Source organism: Nyctibius grandis, chromosome 3, assembly GCF_013368605.1.
Source record: "Nyctibius grandis isolate bNycGra1 chromosome 3, bNycGra1.pri, whole genome shotgun sequence".
Lineage (NCBI taxonomy): Eukaryota > Metazoa > Chordata > Aves > Nyctibiiformes > Nyctibiidae > Nyctibius > Nyctibius grandis.
Window position 1 is genome coordinate 81,689,651 of NC_090660.1, and position 23,695 is coordinate 81,713,345.

The 23,695-nt window shown below is 36.3% G+C and overlaps 1 protein-coding gene across 4 annotated transcripts in view; it reads right to left on the reverse strand.

The window, feature by feature from the left end:
* Window positions 1-236: 236 nt before the first annotated feature.
* Window positions 237-23,695, reverse strand: part of SNX16 (sorting nexin 16) — a 30,247-nt gene continuing 6,788 nt past the window's right edge. For all 4 annotated transcript variants that reach the window (XM_068396536.1, XM_068396535.1, XM_068396537.1 and 1 more), the window contains 6 exons: window positions 21,171-21,257; window positions 15,520-15,668; window positions 9,798-9,867; window positions 4,378-4,514; window positions 2,051-2,167; window positions 237-1,762 (listed from right to left, as the gene is read on the reverse strand). In XM_068396536.1, coding sequence (XP_068252637.1) covers window positions 1,654-1,762; window positions 2,051-2,167; window positions 4,378-4,514; window positions 9,798-9,867; window positions 15,520-15,668; window positions 21,171-21,257 — 669 coding nt within the window. In that variant the 3' untranslated portion in view covers window positions 237-1,653. The remainder of the gene's footprint in view (window positions 1,763-2,050; window positions 2,168-4,377; window positions 4,515-9,797; window positions 9,868-15,519; window positions 15,669-21,170; window positions 21,258-23,695) is intronic.

A 23,695-nucleotide genomic window follows, 5' to 3' on the forward strand; every position in this document is an offset into this window, starting at 1 on the left:
TTTTTATTTTAATCTTCAACAGAAGTACATAAGTTTTCTGGTGTCTTATTACAGCATTCTCATTCGTTTTCATGCAGACAATTTTTGGTACAAAGACAAACAGAACTCAGACCAGAAGTTGAGTAACTGTAGGAAGTCACTGAGGTAAGAAATGTCTCTTTCTAATAGTATTTTTATCCTTCTACTAGACAAGGCATTGAACATTTTTTTCTACAATGGAGAATAGAAGACAGGTGTTTTGTCCATAGTTTTATTTTACCAGGAAGGTTTATACAGTTTTGCATAAAGGTCATTGTATGCACAGCCTGAAGTACAAAGCTCCCTTTGAAAACTCCAGCACAAAGACACTGCATATTGACAACATTAAACAACGATGTGGGTGGTACAGGGCGAAAAAAAGATTAAAACAAAACAGCATTCTTCATTGGAAAAGCAGAATAAAACAAGGCACTTTCAGTAAATAAGTGAAGAACAGAAACAAGCTGTATCAAAGATTCCACAAAGCTGACCCAGAGCACTGTAACAAAATTCTGCAGTAATGAACAAGTAAAATAGAAAAAGGCACTACATAATCTCTCCCTGCAACTCCCCTTTCTCAACCAATTAGCCAACTGAACTTGGCACAATGGAGTCTTAATTATAAAGTGCATCTCCTGTCTTAATACATTTTGAAAAACAGGCTATAGAACATATGTAGCAACATCCCCAGGTGTACAATATATTGAAACAAAAATATGTCGCAACTAGAGTCAATCTAGTTATGAACTGTGCAGGAAAAAATATGGCTTCTTTACAAGTCTCTCAATCATCTCCATATAATCTGGACGATTTTTAAACAAACATGAATGTATTAGCAAGATGGCAAGAGGTAGTGTTCCAAGTAAAAGGCAAAGTCACCGATTTTATTGTTACATGGGTATATAGCACAGGTATCCCAGATTTTAAAAGCAGCATTACCGAACAAAAAGTATTACAGCATGCTATCTTGGGATGAAAATACACAGTGTTTTGGGGGTCTCATATTAGTTCCTTCAGCAAAAATGACCATTTTTTTTTTTTTTTAAAATGTCCAACAACAATCCCATTTCGTAAGTACTTTTCTCTTGGTACTGTAAGTTTTCCTATTGCATTGCATTAAAATTTCCAGAGAAATATTCTTCAACTTACAATTTAAAAACAACACATCCAACACTCTTATTAAACGTAAGATGAGTCCATTTTTACTTCAACAAGCATTAGTTTATGGCTATAAGAACATGAAAACACAAATACCAAACAGATGAACACATCAAATGTGTCACATCAGTGGCAACATATGACATGCTAGTTAGGTGTGTTTGGTGGTTTAATGTGAAGTTTTCATCACTCTGCTAGGAAAATCAGCCAAATTATGTATGTACACTATCTAAACTTCTGCTGATTTTAGCCCTTATTAGACTTTAATATATTAAATATATAAAGGCTAGATAAAAACCGAAATCAAAGCAGCACTGTATGTATTTCTTACATTAATAATTTGTAAGGATTTATGTAAACATTCAATATGTGCATTCTTGCTCTCTGCCGTAAATTCCTCGCAGCTACTCTATGCCCCTACGCACAGGGTATGTCCCAAATGTGAACCCTTCCCAGGGAACAGCAGCTGCTACTGATCTAATCTTCTTCATCAGCGGTATACGCTACTTCAGCGACTTCAATTTCCGGTACAGAATTTTCAGCCAAAGAGCCACTCCAGCATGCCTCATGGTTCTCTTTATCTGAGCTGCAACAACAGATCAATAAGCTTTGTCAAATGGAAACTAATATGATTTTCCATAGTCATTTTATGCCTGCAATCCGCAAAACATTTACAAAGCTCGTTGAACTTACCACTTATTCCAGATCCAAAATTATCTATCCTGAAGGCCTTTATGAAACACGGGATAGCTACAGAAAGGTGCAATAAAACGCTGAATTCCTCAGCTGTTCAGAATTTATGCGAGACCAACCATTTAAAAACATACTTTAAAAAAACCCAAGAATATATTATAAGTAAAATAATAGTATTTACCAGCTGTCCTCACCCAGGGTACCCTGGTCTGCTTCTACTGCAGAAGACTCCACCTCACCACTGCACTCACTTTCTTCTCCTGACATTTGACGAGTCATTTTTCCTAAAGATAAATCCCTACAACAAATAAGAACAGAGTACCACCAATCCATACAGCAAACATTCATCACTGAAGAGCTGTTTGTTTCATTTTAAACTTTGCAGTTTCTGGGAACCTATCAATCTCATTTCTACATGCCCCATTTCTTTTATTACTAGAGATGCAGAGCCTGCACTGGATAGTTATTTGAACAGTTTATTTGCTCCAGCTGCTTATTCCTAAACTAAATTCAATCCTCTGGTTGCATCACAATTTAGTAGCTTTAAAAAATTCTAGTCCCAGAGGAGTGATTATGACTTTAGGTAAGAAATTACAAGCAGATGATCTAAGCCACACACATCTTGCCTAAACAGCAGCAGGATTATAACCAAAACATAGAAGGAAGACAGGCAGAATGATAAAAAGATTTCTTCGACAGTTTCCCAAGTTTCTCATTGTAACTTCAGAGTCACATATTAAGTTTCAGAGCAATATATTTTCCCATTAATGATAAAGAGACAGGTAGTAATTTTTTCTTAACAGCAACATGAGTTGGCAGTCTGGCTAGCCTGGCTACAAATGGTCACGTAAAATTGTAAAAAACCCCTTGTTTCCAAAGTATTTCTCTATGTGGAAAACATATCAATGCAGTGTTGAAAGCTGCCACTTGAATTGGAAAGAAAAGCTTGAGAACAATTTTGTGTTGAAAATGATACTACTATATTTCACACTCTTTTTAAATTACTCTACTATTGTTTCTATAGTTTTATTTTAATGCACACATTTTAAGTAATACCTCAGCAGTATTCTCTAAAATGATTATTGGCCTATGTTTGGGCCAAATCCAGCATGATATGTAAAGGCCTACAAGTCTCATGCCTTGTCCAACTGTCCCCTCCTACCTCACATATATTTTAGGTACCTGGCCTTTAGAGCGTAAAGGCAGAAGATGCTTAATTTTTGTTGGGCCATCAGATCAGAATTCCACTTCAACAAGGCCAAAGACAGACCTGTTTCTTTTGGCTTCAATTCCCATCAGACAAGCTGAATTTCTTAAACAAGATCATGAGTTTACTTGGTAACTTTTACAAATAAAATCACAGGAGTTATTTTCCATTAAGACTTCAGATACTACTTGGCTGACTTTCAATAATTTTAAATGTCTGGGAAACTGGCAGGGTGTTTGTGTATTTGAAGAAAAAAAAAACAACTATCTTCAGGGAAAGCCCTATGAAATAAAATCCCTTTTTGCTACTCATGCCTTCTTATTTTATTTTCAGTCGCACACAAGTTCCTATCATGATGTTTTAGTCAAATATGAGTTATTTAATTTTTATTGGTTATTTCACTGTTTAAGCCAGCAGTAGTCAGAACTTTCTCATCAAACAGGGAATGCATCTTTCAAATGTAATTAATTGCCTTCAGGAATAAGTGACAAACTGAATATGGTATTCAGATCAGAATTTTCAGTGGGCCACAACAATTCCGTTTAAATCCTTTTCCAAATGTAGTTCACTTAAATCACATCCAAAGATGTGATTTGTTAGTCAACCTGGATATGCTAGATTCAGCCACCCAAGCAGTATTAAAACAACTTCTAAAGGGACCATGGGAATTTACTCGTTTGCTAAGGAAACCCCACAACAACTGACTCAGCAGGTCTAGCAGGACACTGAATAGCCCAACATCAACTCCCCTGGGCCTGCTACAAAATTTAGCAGACAGACACCATAAAGTTTTATAATAAAACTCCACTATTTTTTTCCTTAGATTTAAATGGATGATCTGCAGCATCATTCCAGGCAATTCAGAACAAAGTTAAAGACATTAACACAGACATGTAGTTGTCTGATCACTATGCTCCGTCAAAGCTTTGAGTACAGGTGGAATTTTATAACTCAAAGCAATTTTTCCACCACTCTCATCTCTAGCAGGGCATTTCACATATCCAACATTTCAAAAGCAGAAGAGAATCTTTGCCTTATCTTTACAGGACTTAAAGGATTAGGAAACATAATCCCAGTTACTTTAGAGGGAAAAAGATGGGACAACACTTTCTCAGTCATTTGTACTGAACAACATCTTGTTAGCCAGCATATGAGAAAGACCCTACTGAAAATACTGCTTTGTGTGTGGTTATGTGGGGAAAATTGTTTCCAAGAATACATTTAAAGCTGGTACTTGTGACTATATAGAGAAAATGCCTTCATGGAAAGAAACTCCTAAAACCCACAGAATTTCTACATACCTAATTCTTCTTTCAATAGCATCTATATGAAGTTGCTTTTCACTTAACAATTTCTTCAGCGATTCAACCTCCCTTTGTTTTTCAAGCAGTTCTTTTTGTAGACGGTAATTTGTTTCCTCCAGAGTTTCACAGAAAGCCTAAAAGACAATTTTAAGAACATCTTCATTTAACTTCAGTGGGACTGCCTTCACTGATTTTTCTTTTAGAAATATCAACCTGTAACAGAATTGTACCTGCTTTCCTTTGTATCGCTTACCATGAAGAGCTATATGAACTTTTTCTTTAAAGTTCTGTCCTTAATAAAACAATGCTGCTTTGCTTTGAACAATGAATTTTTTATGCTAAACTGTAATGCAAATACTTTATTGCATCATTTGTTTGTCTCACGAGAGACTTCATGAAGAGGTTTCTCTCCTTTGACACACAGTCCCTCATTTTGAACCTTTTTGCCTATATGGAACATCAGCTGAACTCCCTACTCCCCTTTCCTCCTCATAACAGCTTTGCTTTCACATGACTCGGAAGTCAATTTCGAAGTATCTAATTATTCCCAAGATGCTAGGAATATTTGGATAAAGTTCTTCCCTTACCCAGGATAAAGACAAAGTTGCACAGTTCTGTACCAAATAGCTGTTACAAATATGACAATCATGAGAGTCAGAAGACCAATACAAAAACATTCTGAAAAAGTTTAATGAAATGCTAAGAACACTAACTACTCACCCATGATAAGTATGTTGTGTTACTCTGCTGAGCATGACGTGTACGCACAGTACACCCTGATGAATTTGACAGTGAGCTATCTCAAAAACTTAATGTGAAGAGCCAACGTATAATGCAATATCCACTGAATGCAGGAAGCGACAGAAGTGCTGGCACAGAGCCTGCTGATCTATTACTGGAAAGAGCAAGCCTACCAACAGTAATGTGCAATTCTGATTTAATAATTTACTAGTTCTCACTAAATAAGAAACCCACGTAGGGGGCTTTCTTGGCTTAACATTACATGCAACTAACCACTAATTCATAGAATCCACTGAACATAAACATTTTATATGAGCTCAGTTACGAACAATGCTGTTAAGACACTGTTTTCCTAAAGCTTTAAAATGGGCTACAAACATCAAGAAGATACTATTCTTTGCTTTAATTGAAGCAGACTTATCAACTTCTTTAAAATGTCAAGTTTTCCTATAATTATACAATTCAAACAAATGCAGCGTTTTTTAATCTAACAACCATTTTGATTTTTTTTTTTGCACTAAGTTTTAATTTATTTTATTGACTCAGATAGAAAAATCTATCTTGGTTGACAGGCATTGAAGACCAATCATCAGTTAAGCTACAGCTTTATTCATATCTACTAGAGCCGAGAACACTTGGCATGCAATTCATTCTTCACACAGCATTTTTAGTGATTGCTGTAGCAATCATTCCAGTTAAGCAGTTATCCTGTTTCATCCAAGCCAATTAAGTGTATTCTAGTGTATTTTGTAAACCTGTTCAGCGTTGCTGGTGCCCTAGCTGAAAACTGGCCATTATTTCCTTAAGAATATAATTAAGTTATATTATTTCTACATTTAGATTTATGCACATGCAAATTTCTCTATTCACATAATAACTAAAAATATTCCACATGCCTTGTGAACTGTTTCATTGTTCTATACGAGAACTGAAAAAAGCCTTTTGGAAAAACTCATCTCTAGCTGCAATCTGTGTTCAGCTGCCCAAGGAAAGGAAGTCACTCTTCACAACTGAGTGAAGGACGCTGTAATAGCAGAAAGGTGAACCAAAGCTGAGAAAGACCTATCAGGGAATTGTGTGTAATGAGATATCTCGCTCCTTGAAGAGCTGGACACCTGGGGTCTGGTACAGTTCCAATACCCAGGTGGGACCAATTTTCCCTGTAAATTCTGAAAGGGCAACAGAACTAGGCCAGCTGAAAGAGAGTTTCGCTTCCTTCTTCAGTGGATCTTGAAGCACTGATGGCTGGGAAAGGACCTGTGGAAAGAATTACCAAGGATATGACAAGAAAAGATTGCTTTAGTGAATATTTTGCCTGCATTGCTGTGATTAAGCTTCTGTAAGGCCTAAATGACTTCTAATGCGGGAGGTACCTGTACCCCTCCCAAAAAAGGTAAATATGTTTTGGCAAGTCCGTATTGAACTGGAATAACAGAATGGATATAAACCAAATAGAGGATATTGGTATTTTCCATTATCAGGAAAACAGTAATAGAAGATTTTTTTTTTTTTTTGGTAATGCTTTGTATGACAACAGTAACAGCAGAAAGGTGAAACAGAAGTGATTTTTGAGATACTTATTCCTGGAGTTAATTTTTAAAGGTATGTGAACAATAACACTTGCCCTGTAGTTGGGGATTGTTAAAAATAAGCGAGGGATGGATAGAGATGCTCTCTGATATGTAGGAGTTCAGGATCCTAATAGGCAGGAGCAGGGCAAAAAGCAGGACCACAGCTATGGATTTCGGGTGAGCAGACTTCAGTCTCTTCAAAAATCTGCTTGGACGAAAGAATCCATGGGAAACCACCCTGGAGGGAAGAACAGCCCAGGAGAGCTAGTTGATACTCAAGGATCGCCACGTCCTAGCTCAATAAAGGTCAATCTCAACAAGCAGGAAATCAAGCAAAGGTTGCAGGAGGCCTGCATGGATGAACAAGGAACTCCTAACTGAACTCAGACATAAAGTTTACTAGCACTGGAAGCATGGAGAGGTGACCCAGGAGGAATATAAGGCTGCTGTCTCATCTTGCAGGGACAGGGTTAAGAAAGTGAAGGCCAACCTGGAGCCGAATCTGACAAGGCACGAGAAAGGCAACAAAGGATTCTTCAAGTACATAATCAGCAAAATGAAGACTAGGGAAACCATGGACTTACTGCTGAATGGAGTGGGGGAACTTGTAACAAATCACACTGAAAAGGTGTGATTAAGGTATTTCATGCTATCTTTGCCTGTCTTGACTGGTAAGACCGGCCTTCAGGAATCCTAGACCTCTGCAACCAGAGGGAAAGACAAGGAAGGGCAAGACAGACTTACCCTCAGTGGAGGAGGACCAGGTCAGGGAGCACTTAAACAAACTGGACATATGTAAGTCCGTGGGGCCTGACAGGTTGCACCCATGAGTGCTGAGGGAGCTGGCTGATCTCCAGCTTGTTGTCCACCAGGACCCCAGGGCTCATGATTCAAAGATCATAATCAAAGATAATTGAGGGACTTGAGCATCTTTCATGTGAGAAGAGGATGACTGAGCTGGGACTCTTCAGTTTGGAGAAGAGAAGGCTCGGGGTGATCTTATCAATGGGTATAAATACCTGATGGGAGGGAATGAAGAAGAGGGAGCCAGACTCTTCTCAGTGGTGCCCACTGATGGGACAAGAGACAATGAGCACAAATTAAAACTCAGAAAATTCAATCTGAACACATGAAAACACTTTCTTTTACTGTGATGGTGATCAAACACTGGAGCAGGTTGCACAGAGAGGTTGTGAAGTCTCCTCTGCAGATTATTCAAAACCTGACTGGACACGGTCCTAGGCAATCTGCAGTAGCTGACCCTGCTTGAGCAGGAAGGTTGGACTAGATGATCTCAAGAGTTGGGGACAGACCTGTTGGAGAGCAGCGTAGGGGAAAGGGACCTGAGGGTCCTAGTGGACAGCAGGATGACAATGAGCCAGCAATGTGTCCTTGTGGCCAAGAAGGCCAATGGCATCCTGGGGTGTATTAGAAGGGGTGTGGTTAGCAGGTCAAGAGAGGTTCTCCTCCCCCTCTACTCTGCCCTGGTGAGGCCGCATCTGGAATATTGTGTCCAGTTCTGGGCTCCTCAGTTCAAGAAGGACAGGGAACTGCTAGAGAGAGTCCAGCGCAGAGCCACAAAGATGATTAAGGGGGTGGAACATCTCCCTTATGAGGAGAGGCTGAGGGAGCTGGGTCTCTTTAGCTTGGAGAAGAGGAGACTGAGGGGTGACCTCATTGATGTTTATAAATATGGAAAGGGCAAGTGTCATGAGGATAGAGCCAGGCTCTTCTCAGTGACGTCCCTTGACAGGACAAGGGGCAATGGGTGCAAGCTGGAACACAGGAGGTTCCACATAAATATGAGGAAAAACTTCTTTACGGTGAGGGTGACTGAACACTGGAACAGGCTTCCCAGAGAGGTTGTGGAGTCTCCTTCTCTGGAGACATTCAAAACCCGCCTGGACGCGTTCCTGTGTGACATGATCTAGGTAATCCTGCTCCGGCAGGGGGATTGGACTAGATGATCTTTCGAGGTCCCTTCCAATCCCTAACATTCTGTGATTCTGTGAAGAGGCCCCTTCCAACCTTAACCATTCTGTAATAAAGTGGGGTATCCCCTGGAGACCAGAATTTTATAACAGCTGTGTCTGACAACTTTACAGAAATGGTTAATAGTCAAAATTACAACAGCACAGCTATTTTAATAATTTACCTAAAATCCTATGGTGGAAGAATAACCGTGAGACTTTACCACGGCATGCATGATCAAAACTTCTATGAAGATGGCACTTAAATTTCTTAATTATCTGAACAAATAATTCCTGTAATTTTTATTACTTTTCATCAACTTAAATAGCTATGATGAAAAGCGATCGTAAAGAAATCAAATATGAGCTCATAACACAAAAAACATACCAAATCTTTAAGATGTACATAGTAATGGAACAAGAGCCAAGGCACTCCCACTTACATGCAAAACACACTGGTAAATATAAATTTAGTTGAAGGAGCATCACTTAACATTCATAATTTCTATAGCATTAACAACGTATGTGCAATTCTAAAACACACTGTTATTCTATAAAGCCAGAAAACTAAGACAAGCTGTTCTATACAGACTTGGCATAGCTTTGCATGCCAGTGAAACATACTTGTAATAAAATAGGCTGCAGCATACAGTATTATTTGTTCAATGTGCTCATATGCACATTGAAAGGTTGCTGTTTTACACCCTACTTGACACTGCTCAGTTATCTGCAAGAACACTATTTTTGGTTGTCAGAATTAATCCTTTCGGCAAGAACATTTTACTGCAAGATATGAAGTCTAAGGTGTACGCATTGTGACAATGTGAATGTAAACCTACAAAAACTCTCTTTATACTCAGTAGTTGCCTTAAAAACAAATTTCATCCCCTGGTCATAAAAGGCAAAAAAAAAGAGATTTTATCTTGGGACACAGATCAAGTACAGCAGTCAAAGGTTATCAGTGTGCACCAATAATCAGACTGTGTCAGTTTTAGAAATACATCTATCTGCAAATTTTTGTGAAAAAACAGAAATAAAAATGTTTCATTCCACACCATGCAGCAGATTTCACAATATCCTAACAATAAATACTACCTTTTGCATTCTTTTTTTTATCATACTACATAGCACTTACCCTGCTCTCTTCTAGACTGTCAAAAGGACCTGGAGGATCATCCAGACAAAGAAATTCTCTCACTGCAAGGCTTTACCAAATAAAAGAGTGAATTACTTGATGCACAAAAAAGCAACAATACTTAAATATGATGATACAAGGGCAGTATTTCTTTAAGGGACACAAACATCTATCCTCAAATTTACTCCTAAGTATTCAAAATAATGTTAACAAACTATTAAGTCTCAGTTGTATGTGTTAACCAGGGACAGTATTTAAAATGTGACTTAAGAAGTTGCATAAGTACAGTTAAGAGTTTTCAGAGTAAATCAGTTTAGAACATGATTTTTCAAATCTTCAGAGAATTTGTTGCTACATGACAACCGACAAGCAAGTTTATCCTTTTGGTATTGAAGAGGTCTGAAAAATTCTCCTGGCGAAAAATAAATATTACAAGACGAATGAAAAAGTATGCTGCTAAAATCCATATTCAGATCCCTTCAGGAAATAGCAGTGGAACTAAGCATGGGTACTGAAACACACTTATCTGTCTCCATTTTGCTAATGTCATAATCCATTGACATATACACAGTATATAATTTTTATATATAAAGTATATAATTTATATATATATATAAATAAAAGAATAAGATGTTATAAAAGAATAAGTGACAAGGTTAATGTGCCATGGATATACTACATAGCATCTCTAAACACACATTTTGAACTAATGCATTCAACTTAAAATTGCGTAAAACTCTAACAGTTGTCATCCCCCGCTATGCATTGATTTGCAAAGGCCAGAAGAAGGAAGTATGTGCAATCCTGTGGTTTACTATAGAGTATTTTGAGCGTCTTGCTCATTCTGTCTTCCAAGTTTAGACTACTTTTCACAGAACTCTTCAACATCTCCAAACATGTCCCTTCACCCACCTTCCCTGCTCTGTCGTATTCAGAACTTTCAATCAGAATACTGTATTCACAATTAATTAGCAAGTAGTAACTGATTAGCAATTCTGTGTTTGCACTCACTACTACAAATCTTTAAAACATCGCCCCCTGCAATGAACGCACAAAAATGCAAGATGTGAATCCAAACTAATTCCCCGTCTCTTCCTCCTACCTAAGTCATGAGGGAAGGTGAGGACAAAAGGAAGTAGTTTTCTGCCTTATGCTCATTCTCTGCATTTGAGACAGATGCAAGGTACAAACACAAGAAAGGAAATTTCTTTTACTCAGCTACTAAACTAATCAAACAGCTTCAGGTTTAGCAAGCAAAATGGGAAAAGAAGTTTTTTCCAGCAAACACTAATCATTGATTATGCCATCATTTTCGGTTTTAGAAAGGCTCTGAAGAATATTTATCTAAAATACATTGAACCTTTATTTTGTTGCTGGATTTTTGTAAGCCTGTTTTTAAAGTGCTTATTGCACGTATGAAGATACAGGTGGGGTTTTTTTTGGCCAATGGTTGGTGAGAATTCTTGTCTTTGTATGCACTTTCACCTTATCAGCCTTTACATCAACCTGAAAAAAATTCTCCTACAATCACAATCATTCCTTTCCCCACTGCATTCACGTGACAAACGTGATAAAACCTTCCTCTTCCGAGCCCTCTCCACTGGTTTACACTCATCAATCCATGATCTGTGCAAGCCATAGTCTAAACCTGTACTATTAATACAGCTTCTCCCACGTACTCAAATAAATAATAAAAAATTTCTGCTACTTAAACCAAGACTATCACTCCAATTAGCACAAAAATTATAGATAGTAAAAAGTCATCAGTTGAATTATTAGAAAACATATCCTCAAACCAAATGAAAAGTTATTCAGGCATATAAAGTACATTTTCAAGGAGAAGAGCAGGGTTTGTTTCCTTGTTCTCCAAACAGTTTAATCTGTTTGAAGTGACCCTTTCCAACACGATGCTCAAGTCCATTTTTTAATGGTTGAATTGCTCTTTTCATAAAGATGCTGAATGAACACACATATGCCTAATGCAGAATTCATCATGTGGAAACACTTCTGCTCACTTTTCTTCAGTATCTTCATCCTTATTCACGTATCTCAGTTCAAACATATCTTAAAAGTATTTAATTTCTACATTTTGCTAGTAACTTTTTGTTATTAAAGGGTAACATTAAAATGGCATAACACGCAGTAATGCTTGTGAGTGAAAAAGGACATGTGCAGAAAAATAAATGTGCAAATATATCCAATCTACATATAGCATCTGTTTACATCAGGTCAGACTTTTTTTTTGTTTTCCCTACAGCTGCTGGCAGAAAACTGTGTCTTTTTCTATCATTTTCAAAATGTCTTGAAATTGAAAGCTTTAGATTCATTATTTTACATAAGGAAGGCAAAAAACTTAAAGCCACAGGTCACTTAAAACATTGTTTCTTTAACTAAAATATGCACCTGATGGCATAAACTTTGCAGCCTAGCTATACTCTGAGAGTCTGCTTTGACCCCGCTCTCCCCTCGATGTATTACACCTCTTCCTTTCATTTAACAAATAGGAGAAAATTCTGCCTGAAAAGTATCATAGAAATCTTCAACACCATGTAACAGAGATTGCTGTACGTGGCTTCTTTCTTTGCTCCTACGCTAGCTGACACCCTTCTCAAGAGAGGCAGCAATGCCAGTGTACACCAGCATTAAGAAGGGCAGCGAGTGGCAGTGCGGTACATGGGATCCCTTAGGAAGCTCAACAGCTGAGTTCCTCCCTTTCAGCCTTCTTATACAGGGCGGAGGCAGATGAGAGCTGCGTCATCTGTATAAAGCCAGATGACACTTCTGTTTAGCAGGTTAAACTTCTTTCTCCCACTTTGTGGGTTATATGAAATTTTCTTGAACACATTAAATTCTGTGGGTAATTTTAATTTGATCTTTCACTGAATCTTCAATACAAGGCAAAAAATGAGAAGAAATCACAACACAGACTCTAAATTTAGTCACCTGCACACCATCCTACGTTTTATCTTTAAGCTACTTTGTGAATCTGGTTTTATTAAAAAATAGGTACACCAAATGAGGTCTCCTATCAATATGCCTCGATGATAATACAGTGCATAAAGAGGAATGAAAGAGACTTCTCTACAAAGAGAAAAGGCTCCTTTGGTTCTGGTGTGACCCAAGCAGTTTGACTTATTTGCAAAACTGTAGGAGTAAATGGTGAGCTTTTAAGGAGGAAGCAGGGTCAGATGCTCACCATTGCTCATGTAAGGTGCAAATATTAGTTTCCATTAATAGTAACTTTTATTCTCTGATAAGTGCATAAAAAAAGAAATCAGCCACATCAAATCTCCCTAGTTTTAATCACTTCCTGAGGAATCCAGACCTTCCATAGATCCAAACACTAGAACATAAGCCGTACCAATAGAATATACAGTTTATTAAAAAACTTAATCGTCATGCAGAGCCTTATACAGCCAAGATCAGAGTTTTCCTCAAAACCACATTTCAGTTAACTATTTGTTCAGTAACCAAAATACAAACTGATTCCACAAACATTTAAATTCTCTTTTGTATCTGATGAGTGACGCAGTCTAAAAGTTATGTTTTGGGTTTTTTGCCTGAAGTTATGACAAACACTATTTTGTCCAATATGAACCATCATCAAGATATAAACAAGACAGCTGAAATACCAAACTAGCTGCAACAACATGAAGCATAAAGCCTTCAGATCTATTCAAGCAGACTAAAAGTTCATACAGCTCACTAGTCTGTCTCCAGCAGCATAACATAAATGAAATTTAGAGAATAATTCCTTTTTTTTTTCTTTGGCACCCCTATTATTGTGTAATTTAATAATCAGGAAGTTCTTAAACTTCTCAGCCACATATTTCACCCATGTAATCATGTTTAATAGCAGCTGACAGAGAAACTCACAGGTTGATCCCAATTTCTTTTTCAAGCTTTCTGTCTCTGACATCTCACAACAAAACTTCACAAGTCAGTGTGACATGGAGAGATGACTATGAATCATCCATCACCTTCCCTAACCCCTTGATGATTTCATATGCCCTGTTTAGCCAGCCCTTTCCCAAGACGACAGACTAAAGAGAACAGAACTCTTCTTGCAGGGAAGCTTGTCTGTAGCTTCATCTGTTCTTGCTTGCCTTCTCTGTACTTCTAGCAGACACGCTTTTGAAATTGAATGCTGTGTTTTAGCACTGGACTATGGAAGTGCAATTCAGATTCCCACAGCAATAACTTTTTTTTTCCTTTTAAGTTCCTCTTCAACAATTTTTATGCAAGTTTTTGACTACTGTTGAATACTGAACTGATTCAGACAACTGTGTCAATACCAATAGTTATTTTCCAGGTTTTAAAAAACAATTTAGTTTATTATTCTGTATGTATGCACTTACTGTCATTTTGCACTTCATGACATGAAATTTAATGTTAGTCACTTGGTGCCTCAAGATCCTTCTACACTACTTCATGATCTCATTGTTCATTTCCTTTTCCAACTAATTTCCAGATATTCTGAACATCAGTGTCCATAACTGTGATCCAGCATTCCATATGTAATACCCCTAAATTTCCATAAATCCTTTTTCCCTTGCCTTTCAACCATTTTATACAAGCTCCCTCATAATTGCGTATAAGATAGATTTCCCTCTGCAAAAGATACTATTGCTTTTCCAAGTATTATTTTTATTTACCTGCTTACCACTTTTGAGTTGTTACAAGCAGTACCAAAAGTCAGACCTACTTACTAATCTCTAGTTCCCAGACTCAACAGTCAAATGCCTTATAAAAATGTGCCAAACGTAATAATAGCCATTCTACTGAAAAGTAGATATGAGCATTATATGGTCTCACACCACAGCTCCGCAATTTTACATTTTAGTTCCTTTAAATTCTTGAGGGAATGCTGTTTGCTCTAGAGTATTTCTTACTCTTTGTTTTTAATTAAGTTTCAGATGAAGACAGTTCCTCAGACTAATTTCTCAAAGAATCTCTGGTTCAGCAACCTCGTAACGTTTTTATTTCCTGTGTTGGAAAAGGTTTGTAAAACTAACTGCTCTGCCTCTAGCAACCTGCTTACTAAAATTCTCTTTTCGCCTATACTAAAATGATTTTACATTTAATTTGCCAGAGTTATGCTCTACTCATCTTCTAGCTCTGGATGAACCTTACACTTTGTATGAAAAAATATGTTGTTCAAAGAGACTTCTGCATTTTGTTGCTTAAACACATTATGTGTTTTAGACTCTTCTTAAGCCTTTTTTGTTTTGTGGTTTACATTTAGTTAGTAAAGCAATTTATAAAGGTAGTTCTATTACTATCATGTAATGTAAATGAAAAACCTTTAGTTTAATACACATTTTAAGAACTAATGACATAATAGAGTAGGTACTTTCCATTATGAAAGCCTAACATTTAATCTAAATATAAATTAACGATATATAAATTCTGCATTCGGCACAAAGAAGTAATGTTTTAGGAGTAAACATGGGATAAGTCTAACATTTTAAATACTGCAGTATTTTGAACCATACATGGTTAACCACTAACTAAAAGCTGTAATTCCTCTTTTTTGCTTAGGTTAAAATGGGATTCATTTAATAGGACATCAAATAATTCATGTAATGACCAAATGCACAACATGAATGCTAATGAAATTCCTTACTATGTTGCTCAAAGATATACTGCTAGAGTCTAGAAGCCTATATGAGGACTTTAACACAAAAAAATCCCAATCCACAAGCAAAGTTTAATCACGTACCAGTTGGCAATATCTTTGTGAGCTACTAGGTTCTGGAGGAATGCTTGTAGTCCCAACTGTCGATCTTCCAAGAAGTCAGGATTATAATTATCCTTGAACCAGCGCTTTGGTGGAAGGGCCAACCGAAAGCCTGGAAACATGTCTTTTAGCTGAAATAGAAATAAAAGCCAAATGAAGAAAACAAAGAAAAAAGTCTCGATGAAATACTGAATTTCACACAGGCACTGACTTTACTCAGAATTACAGGATCTTTATGTCTTCTGTTAAGTTCAAGTACAAGGTAAGTCTTGACCATAAGTACAATCCAAATTATAGTATAAATTGTGGACACAGTTCTGTCCCATGTTGTGCTGCCTTAAGCCATCAAATGACCTCTCAAATTTACCATGTAAAAACAGAATGAAAAACTTTGTTATTTAATGTCTCTGGGTCTGCTATTTAATGCCTTTGAGTCAGTAAACGTAACAAAATTGTATGTAAGTAAAAAGTATCTGATGAGTAAGCATTTCAGTGGTGTTTCTTCTAAAGTACTCATAAATAAAATATATAAAAGCCCATTACAGACCTACGACTCTGCAACTCATCTTTTTTGGGGCTAGCAGAATGAATTACCACACATGCATGAGATACTTCTAGTAAAGAGCAGCTCCTTGTACAGGCAGAATATTGAAGTTTCAATATGCATGGATGTGGCTCAAAACCTAATACTAACATGCCAAATTGTATTTTTGAGTTACTTATATAGTAATGGGGTAGAAATACCTAGAATTTGTCTTTGAATTCAGAAATGAAATGTGCAAATGAATGGAAGCATAACATTATATAACAATGGACCTTTCCAAGGATGCCAATTAATTATTTTTCTAATACGCATGAAGAGCAAAAAAAATTAACGCTTTCATAAAAAACCAATTTTTAGATGCCTTTTCTTAGAAGGGATGCTTAACACAGAAAAATCTTGAAGAGGATTTACAACCAACAGGAAAAAGCAACAGGTTTTACTAAATCTAATGTTCCTCCAACTGCCACAAGAATTGCTTAATCTTTTTCTGAAGACAGGATCAAGCCAACTTCTGTCAGGGACGTATTGCATACACCTAATATATGCGTATGAATGTTCCAGTGACAGGGATCCCAGAATCCGCCTTGAAAACACTTTTAACACTCAATGTTTACATAGCTGCAAGGTAATTCTTCAGTGGGTGTCTTGATCCTTGCACAGCAAAATTTAAGCCTTCTGACAATAAGCTTTATTTATTTAACTACTCTTTATGGACTCTTGGAAAATGCTAATGGGTAGCTCTTTCAGCAGATTAAGTTTTTAAGCAGTTAAAACAGATATTGTATTTCAGCTAGAATCTCTCTACATAGTTTAAAGGAAGAACCATGTTAGTGGATCACCCTTGGTCATGTAAGTACCATTTCACAGCACAAGAAGGGTGCTTTTTTAACATCACAAGCATTGTACATTCAAATAGCCCATGACAACTACTAGTTTCTTATCCATAGAATGGTTTCTTGTCAAAACCTTGCTCTTTATTTCTGTGTTTAATTATTTAAGTATGTGTTTTCCTCTGCTCTTACTGAATCTCATCTTGATATTAGACTCTTCTTGATATTTTTAAGTTTATCTTTGGTCATCCAAAGTTCCTTCATCTTTTCCCAAGTTATCATTAATACCATATATGTAAGTATCCTTTATGCTACATAACCCCTCTTAAGTTAATAAAATACCGAATAGAACTGAACCCAGAAAAGAACAAAATGAGTTCCTGTGTTAGTTGTAGAGAGGACCAGAGATAACCATTGCTGGGAAAGCTTTTCAACCACACAGATTTCTACTTAATGGTAATTTCACTCGTCTGGTTATATAGATAATGTAATTTATTTCTAAGGAAATAAGTATGCCTACCCACAGATTACTCCTTTTGTGGATGAATAGAGTATGAGAAAGCTAGCTGCTGTCAACAGACTAATTTTCAACAGCACAGTCCTGAGGCATTCTTTCTTGAACACTACTCAGACAGCAGGAAAAACTGTGGGTCAGACAAGTTATGCTGGCTGCGATTGCTTGCTTGGATCCAGCATCTTTTCTAGACGTCTCTTCCCTACAACGTCACGTGATAGATTATACATGTCACATGAGGCACAGCCTCAAAGAGAAATGGTTAACCTCTTGGTTCTCAAGACTGGCCATTTCATTATTTGTTCAACATCAGTCTGGAGAACAAGTCTCATGAGAAGCAGCTGAGGGAACTGGGGTTGTTTAGCCTGAAGAAAAGGAGGCTCAGGGGAGACCTTATTGCTGTCTACAAGTACCTGAAAGGAGGTTGTAGCGAGGAGGGTGTTAGACTCTTCTCCCAGGTAACAAGTGATAGGATGAGAGGAAACAGCCTCAAGTTGGGCCAGGGGAGGTTTAGATTGGATAGCAGGAAAAATTTCTTCACAGAAAGGGTTATCAAGCATTGGAACAGGCTGCCCAGGGAAGTGCTTGAGTCACCATCCCTGGAGGTATTTAAAAGATGAGTAGAGGTGGTGCTTAGGGATATTGTTTAGTGGTTGACTTGGTCATGTTAGGTTAATGGTTGGACTCAATGATCATAAAGGTCCTTTCCATCCAAAACGATTCTGTGATTCTGTGATCTCTACCAGTGTAGTAATAAACTTTATATTTCCCACCATTTTTGGAGACCAAAGAGTATTCTTCACGTACTTCTCCAATCCACTAGGTGTTCTTAACAAGCAAAACCTATGCATCTAGCCAAATGTCTCTATTTTAGCCTTTGCTCTTAACCTCTCAAATTCTGTCATGTTCCAACATCCAACTATTACATTTTTTGTTAATATTACAGCAAAAGATAGTATTTCGGTCTTTGCTGTACCATTCTCTGTTTGCTTCCCATAGTTTGCTCTCAAGTAATGGACCTGTTATTTTACTGCCTCCTTCCCTTACTTCTGTCTGTAATGATTTATAGAACTTTAGCTATTGCTCTTAGCATCCTGCGACAGTCCATCTTGCATCTCAGCACTTCTGCCTCAGTCTTTAGAAGTCTGTACCACTCTCCTTGTGCTGATCTCTTTTTTTTTTTTTAAATTACTTTTGACTTTGAGATCACTATGTGGCTTCTTGTGTACCCATATTGGCAATATCTCATCTTTCCTTTACATTGGATTACTTTGTCATCATCTTCTATTTGTCTTCCTTCAGTAGGTAGGGAGTTTTCATAGCCTTTTCACTGCCTGGAAAGTAAATAGCTTTGACATTCAAAGAACTTGTTGCTCACACTAGAAATCTGTTCTGTTCAAGTCTTAACCTGCTGCTACACTTATTCGTTTCGTTCATAAGAGGAGAATTCATGGTTTTGAGCTCTTTTACTCCCATTCATTTCTATTTTATTAGCTGTTCCTTACTAAAAATATTTCAGAAACTAGTGGAAGTACAAAACACTTTCTGGGATCCTACTGCTATCAATTTTGCCTTATTTATTTTCTTTGAAAGATCATGGCAAATAAAGAATGCTATTACTAAGTTCACTAGCTGCTTCTATTAGTTAGCTGTGCTGCATTCATTCAGCTGGTCCCGATTTTATCTACTTATGTCCCTGTTGTGACACTGTCCCTATTCTCACATGTTCTCCATTTTTAGCCATTGCGAAAGTCCAACTCAGTTCAGTTTGGACTTGCAAATAAGTATATACCTGACACATACAAAACATACTGCTCTTTTGTCTTTACTTGGTCTTCCTGAAAAGCCATTCCCTCTCTGTTAATACTTCAAACTGATTCACATAGTGATCGATTATTCAATTTAGTTGGCATTTAGTGCCAAGTTTCTAATACCATTTTAGAGAATGAATAATTTGCCACCAATCTCAAGAAGGATGTCGAGGAAAAGGATTCATAAGATAGTATATTTCTCTTGTTTATATTGGATTTCATGGAGATGGGGTACAGAAAATCCTGAAAGTATACATGCATGCAACTTGAAGTCTATATTTGTCATTAGAAAACAAGGAATTGCAGGTGTTGCACCATGCCTTTTGAACCACTGATGCATGCATATAACCATTTACTCTTCAGTTCGTAAGAGATCATGCTTTTTATAATACAGAAATGCCAGCTCCAGGGACTGAAACGTACCATAATTCTGAAGCTTCTATAGAATTACAGAATAGTAATAAAATAAAAGTTCAGAAGTATACTGAAAGATGAAGAAGCTTCAGTCAGTGACACAAGGGAAAAATAAAGTTCCTCCTTTTAAACAGAAATCCTAATACCTATAAATCGTGTTAAAAGCCAAACATTTTTGTCAAAGATTTGACTGCAAAGACTAAGGACTTCACTAGTAAAATCTAATTATCTACTCTTTATCTAATTAATGAATACCTGTGGCATTTTAACTTTTCAAACTACTGATAACCACACTAAAAATCAATGCATGTAAGCCAGTTCTTGGCCTATATCTCACATAACTGACCAAAATACAAACTGTTGTATGACTTGAGTTCTGAAATTTGAGTTGAAATCCCCAGAACATCATCACCTCAAAAGAAGCCAGGCTTTTGCCAATACCAAGGCATTCCTTAATTCAGGATAGACTGAATCAAAACACAGAAATTTCATCAGAAAGAAATGTCTAAACTAATTCATATTCAACAATTTGTGGTAGCTTTAGACTGCACTGGTGTTTTAAAGGTAGCCTAAAAGATATGTGAATAGGTCAAACCAAGAACCCAGAGAAATCTAAGTTCAAGTCCATATTCAAAAACTTCAGCAGAATTAAGTTCTCAGTTGATTAAGCATGTTGATCCAAGGAGAAGAAAAGGTATACCAAAAATCCCTTACTATGGGTAAAAAAATAGAGTGTTAAAAAGTTACAAGTTTGAACATGAAAGAACATAATAGAAGAAAATGTGTTAAACTTGCAAGAAAAGATTACTCTTAGGAGTGGACAGCACGACAAAGAAAAGTGCAATTCTGTTTTTCTACTTCTATGCTTCCATAGAAATAACGGTAAATGGGATAGCCAAACACTATTTACCAGTTCAAAAATGTGTTTTTTAGACAAACATTTTTTGTTTTCAAATGTTCTAAAAATATTAAGTTGCTGACCCAGAACTCCTATTTACCAGGCGTCTCTGCCTTCAGCTTTAAAGATCTGATATAATATTTCACAATTAAATTCAAAGACACTGAAAACAACTGAAGACTAACCAATGTACAAAGAACTTATGCACATAAAACTTCACTTTTACCATGAAAAAAGCAGAGTTTGTTGCACTGAAAAGGACTGAATAATTACTGGATCATTCCTGCAAAAGAATGCAGGCCTCTAGTTCTATTTCCATGCAAGGGATACAACTATTAAAAAGTTAATTTCCTTTATGAAATAGATGAGGTAAAAATATAAAGTATGAAGCACACTAACAGCTTCAGACTAAGAAATACCTTCTTTACACTAGCTGTAGTTATTTCATGTATTTTTGAAAAAAATGATGAATCATACATTTTTCATTAATACAGTATGTTTTACATGCTGTAAAAAAGGCAAGAAAAGAAAAAAAGTGACAAAAATGTAAGACACAGAAAATGAAACATGAAAGAAGAGTGAGACAAGTTAGCTGAGAAATTTACCAGTGTATAATTCTCACCTTGTCATTAAGCCTGGAGAAGTCAGTGTACCGTCTGAAAACCACCCAATTTTCCTCTGGACTTCTTTTTACCAGTATTTTGTATACCTGTGTGGAAGAACAGGAATATCAAACAAATGTGCAGAACTTCAGGCTGCATTGGCTGGAAGGCTGATATTATCCTTTATTTCTTAATGAAACAAGACTCATGGATAAAAAAAAAAAAATATTTTTTTTTTTTTTTAAACTTAATTTATACTGTTTGTACTGATAATTAATTTCAGTATTTAAGGAAGGAGTTTCTATAATTCCTAAATATATTTAACTATTTTCTTGTCTGTAAAAAAGGGTTTGTGAAACTGCATCCAGATTTATTGCCCAGAAAAACACAAGTCTCAGTTATCAAAGAGGTAAGTGAAGTATGTTTAGTGATCTACTATAACCTTTGGTGAATTATAGTTTTACTCATCAATCCTTGAGGCCAATCTGTTTTTAAGATGACTGTAATAATCAGTTACTGAGTGTTATGTTGTTTTAAACTGTCTCATCTGACTTGATTCACAAGGAAAAGTGATGCAGGGTAAAAATAACATCCTGCTTTGGTTCCATTTGTCTTGGACATTAGGTTTTGTCTTTCCAGGCAGAATATGACCACTTCCCTAGATAACTGCATCAGAACGATTATACTGAAGTAATGGATCCTTTGAAGCAAGATTTAGCAAGACAACAGCACAGCAGTACCATTTCTCCCATTTAAAAATAAATAGATAGATAAACAAAACAGTAATAATAATTAAAAAAAAATTAGTTACCTTTTAGAAGGACTGATACTCAAATGCCTGAACACAATGAACCTAACAACACACAATTTCAATTAGAAAATATTAAGCAGTGACTAGGAAAGATGGGTTCTCATGTCACAACCTTACTTTTTCCAATGTAAGGAAAAAGAAGCTTTGCAATTGTACTAGGTTAGCTTTCCCAGTCTGGGTGTGCCCTAGTTAAAAAAAATAAAATACAAGGGAGAAAAAGATATTTTTGAAATCATAGTGATAAACAATCCCTTGTAGGCATTTAACTAAATCTATTTAAAACATTCTCTAATCTGTTACATAGTAAAATCTTTCCCAGTATTTCATGTTTTCACAGCAGGTTGCCTTAGCTGATAAATGTATTTTTCTTGTTGCCGTCCCAACACGTGATAAACGCAGGGCTAGCCAACTTCTGTACATGTGTGAGACTGTTTTTAGCATTTTTGTATTCTATAATATATTAAGTTGCACACCGTTACACAAACTACAGATAACTACAGTGAAAACTAAATGCAATTTTTCAGCAAGTACTTCTCTTATCTACTTTTTAAACACAGAATTCCACTTTCAAGCAGTGTCATCTGTGGAAGTCGTGGACTGTGACAGAAACAATATTTCATCATTAACAAAAAGCTATTAGCTTTTAAAATGCATGCTGCAAGCATGCCTGTGAAGCCAGCATTAAGATGTAATTCTTGTCTTGCATCTTCTGTATAAAAGTTTGTCCAAATGTTTTAGCTTTTTTGTCATACCAAAAGGATAAACAGTTTTATTTTATGAAAATTGTGAAGACTCTTTGCTAGCACATAGTAAAACGTAGAACAAGAAGCTTTGGAATATGCTTGCTGATTTACTGATTCGCTTGCTGATCAGTATTCTATTCTATTTTTTTATTCCACTAAAAGTTCTGCAAAGACTTTGCTTACAAATGCACACGTGAAAAAAATCCAGCTAGTCTGACCCTCACTTTGAATGGTTTCCAAGTAAATATTAGACAACTTAAAAAAAATCTTCACAAATTATGGTCATAAGAGCAGCAATGAGCTTGTGATTACTGGTCCAAAAAAAAAAAAAAGTCAACCTGAAACAAAAATCTTTGGTTTTCTTGCCAAAGTTGCAAAAAGTTGGTTTTTTTTTTTTGTAATTAATAATTACAAAAAATTAATTAATAATAAAGACTTGTAATTAATAAACAAGAAAAATTAGATCATTACAAAACCAACTGTCAGTTCCTTCACACCAGGTTTTGGGAAAAAACTACAAATGAATTAAACAAATTCAAGTAATTCCTGAATCGCCTTATTCCACAAATACAAAATAGTCAATGAAAATATGACAATATTTAGTAACAATCTCTAGCTGATTCAGCATCTCATTATGATTTCTAGTTGTTTTAAAAAAAAAAAAAGTGCTATTTGAATATTTCAGGACTGCCAATGCATTGAGACCAATTGCTTACAGAGACATTTTTCAGCCTAGGTTTTTTCTCCCATAAACTTCAGCAGCCACGTACTCCAACATGCACTAACATTTAACTCCTGAAGTTAGTACATCACCCAGCTTAAGTAATTCAGATTCATATTTTTGGGAACTACAAGATGCTAACAAATAGTAAAAATACTTCAGCAACAAAGTTTCCTCTCTTTTACAGATGATTTCAATTTAACTTCTTCCACTGTCTTCCATCTCATTGATTTTGCATTGCTGAAGCAAACAAAATTTCTATCACTAATT